The sequence below is a fragment of the Eschscholzia californica genome, unplaced genomic scaffold, assembly GCF_041429995.1.
Source record: "Eschscholzia californica isolate CP2 unplaced genomic scaffold, dmEscCali1.0.p SCAF_2, whole genome shotgun sequence".
NCBI lineage: Eukaryota > Viridiplantae > Streptophyta > Magnoliopsida > Ranunculales > Papaveraceae > Eschscholzia > Eschscholzia californica.
In genome coordinates, this window is record NW_028238309.1 from 47447410 (window position 1) to 47457106 (window position 9697).

At 37.3% G+C, this 9697-nt stretch overlaps 2 protein-coding genes across 5 annotated transcripts; one reads left to right on the forward strand and one right to left on the reverse strand.

Annotated features, from left to right (window-relative positions):
- Positions 1–220: 220 nt before the first annotated feature.
- On the forward strand, positions 221–8358 carry LOC147558495 (uncharacterized). 4 transcript variants are annotated; one of them, XR_015234396.1, is made up of 8 exons: positions 221–466; positions 545–634; positions 1053–1173; positions 1351–1784; positions 1907–2186; positions 2658–3697; positions 3819–3980; positions 8045–8358. XR_015234396.1 is itself a non-coding variant. In XM_086660163.1 (6 exons), exons 3-6 carry the CDS (start codon positions 1066–1068, stop codon positions 3618–3620), a joined length of 1785 nt encoding a protein of 594 aa, XP_086516289.1. In that variant the 5' UTR covers positions 221–466; positions 545–634; positions 1053–1065; the 3' UTR covers positions 3621–3791. The 4 variants fall into 4 exon arrangements, 2 of the variants coding, with proteins under 2 accessions (XP_086516289.1, XP_086516290.1); XR_015234395.1 differs by lacking the exon at positions 221–466 and having other exon boundaries at positions 519–634; XM_086660163.1 differs by lacking the exons at positions 3819–3980; positions 8045–8358 and having other exon boundaries at positions 2658–3791.
- LOC147558496 (uncharacterized) lies at positions 4296–7547 on the reverse strand. Its single transcript, XM_086659024.1, has 3 exons — positions 6249–7547; positions 5382–5480; positions 4296–4427 (listed from the first exon to the last, which is right to left on the reverse strand). Exons 1-3 carry the CDS (start codon positions 7545–7547, stop codon positions 4296–4298), a joined length of 1530 nt encoding a protein of 509 aa, XP_086515150.1.
- Positions 8359–9697: the final 1339 nt, after the last annotated feature.

The window sequence follows — 9697 nt, forward strand, 5'->3', positions numbered from 1 at the left end:
AGGGTGAAGAGAGAGAGATAGAGAGAGAGAGAGAGAAAGAGAGAGAGAGAGAGAGAGGGAGACAAAGATGATGAAGTCGTCGGCGACATCCGGCCGGCGACTTATGAGGTGTGTTTGGTTTTAGTTTTGTGGGTTTTCAACCGTCTTCCCCGGAAACTTTTCTTCTTTCCCCCAAAATGTTGGCCATAATAAAGTGTCATAGTCTTCCATTGGCCAACTTATATACTTTTAGTGGTCCGCAAAATAGGAAATCAAATATTAACTAATAAACAGATTGTTTTTTTAATTGACGTAAGTTCTTGCGGATCTTCGGCTCCATCATCGAAAGACAAAAGAAACTTCCGACTGCGCTTCTTTCTAACGCCATCATCCAAATTCCAAACACGCCCGCCTCCCTCCCCTCCCCTCTCTCTCTCTCTCCATTAAATTAGGATTTCTGAACTCATTCTCTCTCTCTCTCTCTAAGGTACTTTCATGTCCACTGTCAATGCTTGTTGAGTATCTTAACTTTTTGATATTTGTTCTTATTTTTTTCGTTTTCCAGGTTCGATAATCAGATGTGCGTCGATAAAGCTGAATCTCATTTTGTTTGAGTTCTTCATTTGAAATTCATTTTGAGCCAAGAAGATCAGAGGTGAGGAATCTGGTTCTTATTTATGAATTCTATCAAATTTATGATGAAATTTTGTATGGATGGATCATCAAAACTCATACTTTTTAAGGTATTTGCTTACTTGTTACTGAAATTATTAGTTATTATGATTATTTGATTTGGGGATGAAAACGGGAAGTATATAATTTAGGGTTTTATTTGTCATTTCTAGTTAAACAATTGAAAATATTGGGTTTGAAATACTTCCAGTGTCAATAAAGTCCAAGTTCTGATTACAAATTCTTTCTTCTAATTTTCTTGTGGTTGAATTAGGTCAATTTATTTAGAATGTCAACTCTAATTTTTGAATGAAGTATGTCAATAGATTAGGGTGTTGGAAGATATATATTATATGTTTTTTTTTTTCCTCAAAAGAGCCTTGTTTTCCCCTAATTTTCAGTCAAAACACTGCTATGGGTGACTCTGATTCGATGACTATTGAGTTCCTTCGAGCTCGGTTACAAGCAGAAAGGTCCGTTTCAAAAGCTGCAAGAGAAAGGGCTGAGGAGTTGTCTAAAAGGGTTAGTTTTTCTTTCAGTTGTTTGCTGTTTGGGGTAGTAGTTTTCTAGTTGCTTATTCTTCTTTGTTTTGTTCTTGTTTGCAAGCCTAGTTTCATTAGCTACTGTTAGAAAGATTGTTGATTTCAGGTTTAAGTATATCACTGTTTGACGATTAGGAATGATTTTCTACGATCATAGGTTGTGGAACTGGAGGAGCAATTACAAATTGTGACTCTCCAAAGAAAGATAGCTAAGAAGGCTGCAGCAAAGGTACTCTCAATTCTGGAAACCAATGGAATCAGTGACTTATCTGAGGAAAATGATTCAAGTTGCGACCGGGAAGGGATCAACTATGAAAGCGAAGAGGACAATAATTCCATCAAGAAAGAAAAAAACTACTCTATCATGAGATTGAGAAAGAAAGAAGCGATAGAATTGCAAGGTTGTGATGGTGAAGCTTCTCGCTCTACTCAAAGAAGCTTATCTTGGAAAAGCTGCAATGGCAATGCCGATTCTTTTGAAAAGAAGCATGCAAATCAAGCGAGGAGGCGAACCCGTTCCATGTCTTTCGGAGAGACTTCCCCAAACCTATCGGGAAAATCTCGCCATCACATAAAGCGGAAGGAAACCAGGTTATTTTCTAACCCTTCATAAACAAGGTTGTTTTTAACTTGTGCTGTCGTAATTACTGTATAAAAAATAAGAACGAAAGGCATAAAATCAAGCAGAGTTCTCATATATCTTCTGTTATCAGATCAGTTCTGGTTGAGATAATGGATGAATCTCTTTTACAAGAAAAAGGAACAACTGCTGGGTTTGGAGATTCGTCTAATGACAAAGATAGGCGTGAAATTTTGGAAGGATGTTCTCAAGGGAAAGAATTGCTTGAAGGTTCATTCCCAGAAAGCAGAAGAGATGTGGACATGGAAAGAGCACTAGAAGACCAGGCCTTGCTGATAAGTCACCATGAAAGAGAAGAAAATGCTCAGAGGGAATGGGAAGAGAAATTTACTGAGAATTGCATCTGTACTCCTGTAAGTCATAGCATCACTTCTATGTTTTCCATTTTGCTCATTTCAAAACAAAAAACTGCCGTTTTAATGTATTAAAACATTTTCATATTCTGACTTAGTCTATAGGAGGACATGCTTAAAAAGTTAAATTGTTGGTTATTTTTGCTTGTTTATATGACAAGTGATTATTTGTAACGCCACATAGAAGTACGTTAACTGTCTGGAGAAGCTTCTCCTTTTCTATATGTGCTCACTGACTCACTAGAACATTGTATTCTAGTTAGCAATCAACTTGGGTTGGGTTCAAACTTCAGTTACAATTTTAATTGAATCAGTATAGATTCTCTCCTGTTATTTATGATTCGCGAAGTTGCAAACCTATCTACTTTCCTCATCTTTGAGGCATTTCGCTCAAATAAATCAGTCGATTTGTATACACTTACTTTTGGTCTTAGAAGTTAACTAACCGTTCTATTTTTTTTATTGCATTAGGATTCATGTGAACCTGGGAATCGGTCAGATAATACAGATATAACTGAAGAAGAGGAGACTTGTATAAAGACAGCAGAATCTGCTCATGCCAAAACCATTCCCAATGGCTTCGCAAGTACCTCACCTCTAGAAATAGGGAGCTCACAGGCTCAAAAGTCGGACAGTTCAATTTGCAAAGAGTTCTCATTCCCGAGCCAAGAAATCCTTGAAGCTAAAGTGAATAAAACACAAGAACCGGAATGGCGGGAGAACAATTCGTCTCATCCAACTTCATGTGAGTCGTCCGAGTACCAGTTAGCACAGACATTTCCTACATTTAGTCAAGACCAGAGTTCTTATGAAGGAGGATCATCACGAAGTCAAACTGAACCTCAAGTGTCGAGACAGCATGAAGCATCTAATGGTGTAGGGAATATCTTGGAGTCACTAAAGCTTGCAAAATTATCACTGAAAAATCAATTAGCAAGCCAAAGAAGGAACATAGCTAGTACTAAAACTTCTTCTCATCAGGGAAATGATAAGGGTAGGGTTGAAACAGAGATCCCTAGTGGATATACTGGTCTATTCCGAGTACCAACAGATATGCAATTTGAAACAACTTCTTTGCCAAATGGGTTTATATCTCACTCTGATTCTGGATCTAGTTTGTCAAACCGATACAATTCAGATCTTGGGGTTGGAATTGTTCCTAGTCTTTACTCTGCCAGGTCAAATTTGGAGATGGGTTCAAGAGTTTCTCCCTCTAAGCCATGTCATGGTGATTCTTATGAAGATTATGAAACTGGTTTACTTGCTTCATCTGACAGGTTTACCACCTACCCATCTTATGCTGATGTAATGCTCAAAATGCCGATGAATGATGGATTTCAAGGACCCTATTTGAGTAATGGATCTCCTAGTTTTCCTGTTGATGATCATCATGCGAACTTCAGTGATCGAATTAGGTCTCATATGCGTCACTGAATGTCACTGAATGTCGAAGGTTTGTCTTTATGCCTCTAAGGTCACTCCCTCTCTCTCCATGAAAAGATATTTGAGAGGTGAGGGTTAATGTAATCTTGGGTTTGTTGTAGTTGTATGTTTTTGGAGGACTCTGTAATATTATGTTCTTGAAAAAGAAAATTATTGGTATTATGTGCTAACACTTGAACTAAATTTAAGATTTCCTTGGTCTTTTGGAGTTCATTTCCGGAGAATTGGAGAAGTTTCATAAAAATAAGGAGTTCACTGGGAATATCTTCAATGAAAACTGGTGAAATGAACACGTTCCCTAAAAGCTGATGGCCGATTAGTGCCTACCTAATATATCATTGGTAAGTTACAGTTTTTTTTTTGATGAAAGAAACTATAATTAAACAAGAGTCTATTACAAACCGACTAGAAATCCGAAAATAAAGAGAGAACATCATGCCAGATTTTCTTATGACCATGGGTACGTCCCCATTTAGCTAATGCATCAGCATTAGTGTTACAATTACGAGATATATGCGTGAATATAGTGCCTGTAAATTTGTCCTTGATGTCTTTAATCTGATGAATAATACTTTGAGTTTGCCAGTGAAGATTTACTCCCTTGCCGTTAAGCGCTAGGATTATAGCTTGATTATCACTCTCTACGTGCACGTACTGACTATGGAGTTACAATGCATCTTTGAGACTCGATAATATTGCTAAGCTTTCGCATTCTTCCGCATGTTGTCCTCGAACAATGTCTGCCACCGCTATTATGTAGTTAGCCTCTGCATCTCGTATGATGTAACCAATTCCCGCCTGTTCATTAATACTGACAAAAGAAGCATCTACATTAATCTTCATATATGGTGTCGATGGAGGTCTCCATGTTTGGGTAATGGTTTTTTCCTTACATTTCTTGATGATACTAGATTCAGTTCTTAGTGGTGTCGTCGAGGTGTTTATAATCCTTTCTATTATTTGTAAAGGATTTTGTTTATTCGTAGTAAAGCAGTTCTCGCATCTGGCTTTCCACGGGACTCATAGTATTTTAGCATAAAGGTTAATATTTTCTTCTAGAGGTTTCCATTGCTGAATCCACTGAGTAGTAGTATTGATCGTATCCGTTCTAATATTGAAATTGAACCATATTGCTTTAGCAAAGGAGCAGTGCAACATAACATGATCGAGTGTCTCCTCTTCGTTACAATTAACACAAGAGTAATTATTGCCAATGAATTTTCCAATCTTTGCTCTAACTGGTAGGCTATTGGTGCAGCATTTCCAAAGAAATAGTTTAATCCGAGGAATGGTATTCATGTTCCATATAAAGAACCAGTCCATCTGGTTTTGAGTATTATAAATAGTCTGGTTTCGAAGAAAATTATACATGGATTTAAGAGAGAAATTACCTGATTTAGTCAATGTCCATATGGCGTTATCCTCTTCGTTAGGATTAAGGTTAATGCTAAGAATATATCTGCAAATATCATTGTTAAAACACATATTTATTAAATTAATGTTCCAAGTACCATTCGTAATAAGTTGAGAAACCATCTCGAAAGAGCATCCTCTATCGTTAGTGATTGGAGGTGGATGATTAGGTATCCAATAGTCAGTCCAAATATTGATATGCTCACCTTTATTAATACTCCAAAAAATAAGGCTGTCAAGATTATGATGGTATTTGGAAATAGATTTCCAAGTCCAAGAATGATGATTCTTTGGCTGCGTTGGTTTAGGAGAGTTATGAAAGTATTTACCTTTAAGTACTTGAACCCATATAGCTTTCGGATTCTTGACTATGCGCCAATTAAGCTTGTGCAGAAAAGCTTGATTATCGAGCTGAGGAAGACGCTGACCTAGGCCACCCTGATTGCGAGGTTTGCAAATTGAATTCCAGTTTATAGTATGAAAGGTTTTGGATTTTCCCCACCAATAAATCCTTTGAATGGACTCAATGCTATCACTAATGCCTTTAGGGAGGACAAAGCACTGCATTTGGTATCGGGGAACAGCCGCTGCGATAGTTGAGATGACTACCGAGCGGCCAGCTTGCGAAAGAAGATGAGTTTGCCATTTGACAAGTTTATTCTTAATTTGAGTTATGAGGGAATTGAAAGCTTGTTTCTTGTTACGATCAATAAAAAGCTTGGTACCCAGGTATTTATCCCCAGAAGACGACTGATGAACTTTAAGTTCTCGGATAATCATCCGTTTGAATTTCGGGTGCGAGTTTTTAGAGAAAAAGTTGTTCGATTTAGCATAATTAATCATCTGCCCCGAAGCCTCGTTGAATTCCTTAAGAATCTGTTTCAGATTGTAAATATTCTCCAGAGAGTTTTGCCCGAAAATGATACAGTCGTCGGCGAAGAGAAGATGTTTGATAGAGAGGTTAGAGTGAGGAATGGGAAAGCCAATGAAAGAAGACTTGTTGTGGTTCTTCTCTAAAAGACGACTCAGACCTTCCATCGCAATGGCAAAAAGAAAAGGACAAAGAGGATCGCCCTGCCTTATTCCCCTGCTCATAATGAAAGTGCTGCCCGGGCGTCCATTGATAAGAACCGCCATTGAATTAGAGGTGATGCAGGTCTGGATGAGATTGATCCAAGAGCTAGAGAACCCCATCAAGTTCATAACCTTGTTCAGATAACTCCATTCAATTCTGTCAAAAGCTTTAGACATGTCCAACTTAAAACCGAAGTAGCTTTTGGCGCCCTTAACTTTTTTGAAAGAATGAATGAGTTCTTGACTGATGATAATATTATCAGTAATTTGCCTACCTGGAACACAGGCTCCTTGAAAAGGAGAGATAATCTCAGCCAGAATGGGTTTAAGTCTATTGGCTAGGATTTTGGTGATGATTTTATATGTGGTGTTAAATATGCTAATAGGCCGGTAATCAGCTGGCGTTTGAGGGGTTTTAGTTTTGGGAAGAAGGCAAATATGAGTGTGATTAGAAGTAGCTGGAAGCGTAGCATTATGAAAGAAAGATAAGATCATCAACTGAATGTCATCTTTAACTGTCTCCCAATTGGTTTGGTAGAAATGCGGAGGAAAACCATCTGGACCAGGAGCCGCACCAGGTGTAAGAGCAAAAGTGGCCATTCTAATCTCGTCATTGTTAGGAATAACAATGAGCGACTCATTCTGAACATCTGAGATTTGAGGGAAAAAGCAGTCCTTAAGCTTAGTTGACATCGAAGAACCCGTCGTGGTGGAAATCTGCTGAATATGGTTAGCGAAAATCGTCGCTATTTCGGTTTCATCATTAGCCCAGGTATTATCGTGCCTCTTAATGGCCAGAATCTTATTCTTACGCAGTCTAGTGGTGGCTTTGGCATGAAAAAATTGGGTGTTTCTATCACCTAAGTTGATGTTAGCTATTCTGGATTCTTCAGCATTTTTAATCCTCTGAAGATTGTGGGTAAGCTGTTTGATGTTATTGTCAAGATTGCCAAAAACTTCTTTGTTCCATTTAAAGAGCTTAATGGCTAGAAAATTAAGCTTGAAATGAATAGGGTTAGGGATAGAAAGCCAATTAGATTTGATGAAGCTAGCACAATTGGGATGAGACATCCAAGTACGAATGAATTTGAAGGGTTTGCGTCCCTTATTAGATTGATTATCGGTGGATAGCAGAATAGGGTTGTGATCAGAACCAAGAGTGTCCAGATGATTAATCCTAGAATGAGGGTAACTGATGAGCCAATTATAGCTAGCCACTGCTCTATCCAACCTTTCTTCAATCAGATTTCCAGCAAATTGTCTATTAGTCCAGGTAAAAGGATAACCAATAAAACCTAGGTCATGAAGGCCTAGATTATTGATAATGTTCTTATGTTGTTGGATAGTGGGAAGATGAGCCGGTTGACCTCCAGACTTCTCAGAAGAATCGAGAATACAGAAGATCTCCAATGACAATCCAAGGAGTGTCATCTTTAGGAGCCAAGTGAGCTAATGTATCCCAAGGTTTCATCTTATTATTTTTATAAGGACACCCATAGAAACCCGTGAGATAACTTTTATTACCCGAGACTGCCTGAGTGCTTTGAACGTGAATCATGTTATGATCTGCATATATAATTTCCATGTCATAGTTGGAATTCCAGAAAAGGCCTAGCCCTCCTGCTTTATTAACTGGTTCAATAATGTGCTTGTTGTAAATATTATGAGTATTTAGCATTTGGTCTATGTTCACATTCATGCATTTAGTTTCTGACAAAAAGATAATGTCAGGGTTATGATCTTTAATCAGTCTAAGAAGGTGCTTACGATTAGCAAAGTTATTGCATCCTCTCACATTCCAGACTAGAAGCATTAGGTCCATTAAGGCTAGAGGGGTGGGGATAAAAGCAACTTCAAACAAAACGGTTAAAAAACCACACCCCGCCCTAACCGACAAAACAACCAAACACCACTTAAAGGCACCTCAGAAGAGTCTCTAAACTAATCCTGTCAAGAAATAACTTTGGGAGATTTTATAAGGCAATGGTAGAAGTTGTTAAAGGCGAGCTTGCTAAGGGCAATCCTTTCGAATAGTTAAAGCAATGTGTGCGTAGGAGACAATGTCCCAACTAATGTTTGACCTAACGACACAAGTGACGTCGTTAGGTCCCAAACGATAATTTCCCACCGGCGACCTTTATGTATTTTGTGTGTTTCATTGTTCTCCAAATACCTCCTATATATACCTCATGTACTATACAATTCAATTACATTTAAATCAATAAGATTCAAGTTTGTATTATAATTTTCTTCGGTTTCCTTCTCTACGAGTATTTGATTTTCACGTGGTATTAAAGCAGGTTGATATCTAGGTTTGAATTTTTTTTCAATATGACATCTCCTGCTGATATCTTTTGTGAAACTAATCCATATAGCTTATCTTAAACCATCCCACCCATGACTACACATCCTTCTCCAGTCTTTGATGTTCAGCACACAGCACTTTTACTCTCCTGCAACAGTATTAATGACTCCACTTCTCATCCGAGCCAACTATGCCTCCTGGTCTAAGGAAAATTCTCTGTGCCAAAGCTAAACTTGGCTTTGTTGAACAAACTATCCGTAACAAGTAAATTAGTATAAAAAACATGACTAAAAAAATATAAACCTGAATTGTATAGATATAAGAAGACTCAATTTACATATAGAGATGAGCTAAATATGTTCCAAAAACATTCTTCTTGTCAAGTGTTAATTAAATGAAGAGGTGTGACGAAAAATTAGATGATGTTAGGGTGATGGAGAAGATTCTACGCTCTTTGACACCTACTTTTGATAATTTAATTATTGTTATTGAAGAGTCAAAAGACTTAGAATCTATGCCGGTAGATGAGTTGACAGGAACATTAAAAATTCATGAACAAATGGTTAATAGAAATGTTGCAAGCTCTTCAAATTATTCGATGAATCAAGTACTTTAAGCAAAATTCACTTTAGAAGAAAAACAATATGCACCCAAAGAGAAAGAAACTATAAGAGTTATGGTAGAGGTTAGAATGATCATGGAAGAGGTTTTGGAGGCCAAACAAGGAGAAATGTATTTAATAGAGGAAGAACAAATGAACCAAAAGGAAGATGAAGCTTTACTAGATCTTCTAATAGACAAGGTAGAGATAGGAGAGACATTGAATGTCACAATTGTCACAAGCTTGGACATGATAGTAATGAATGTTGATACAAAAATGAAGTCGGTGAAGAAGCAAACCTTGTTGAGAATGATGTAGAAATTAATGTAGATCCTACATTGTTATTTTCTTGTGATGGGTTTGATGAATCACAAACAAATACTTGGTATTTCGATACGGGTGCGAGTAATCATATCGGCGTAAAAAGAGAATTGTTAGTTGAAGTGAATGAAAATGTAAAAGGTAACATAAGGTTTGGTGACGCCTTAAAGATTCTGGTGGTAGGAAAAGGTAATATTCTCATTCAACTCAAAAATGGAAAGCATAACTACATTTCAGATGTTTATTATGTTCCCGCAATGAAAAATAATATTTTGAGTTTCAGATAACTTTTAGAAAAGGGATATGATATAAGATTGAAGGATCTTCATCTTACTTTAAGAGATAGAAGTGAAA

Coding starts and splice junctions, on each gene's coding strand:
- LOC147558495 (XM_086660163.1), top strand. CDS start 1,066: ATGGGTGACTCTGATTCGATGACTATTGAGTTCCTTCGAGCTCGGTTA. Junction 1,174..1,350: donor CTGAGGAGTTGTCTAAAAGG/GTTAGTTTTTCT, acceptor CTACGATCATAG/GTTGTGGAACTGGAGGAGCA. Junction 1,785..1,906: donor ATAAAGCGGAAGGAAACCAG/GTTATTTTCTAA, acceptor TTCTGTTATCAG/ATCAGTTCTGGTTGAGATAA.
- LOC147558496 (XM_086659024.1), bottom strand. CDS start 7,547: ATGACACTCCTTGGATTGTCATTGGAGATCTTCTGTATTCTCGATTCT. Junction 5,481..6,248: donor AATGGAGTTATCTGAACAAG/GTTATGAACTTG, acceptor CCTCGCAATCAG/GGTGGCCTAGGTCAGCGTCT. Junction 4,428..5,381: donor CGAAAGCTATATGGGTTCAA/GTACTTAAAGGT, acceptor ATTAATGAACAG/GCGGGAATTGGTTACATCAT.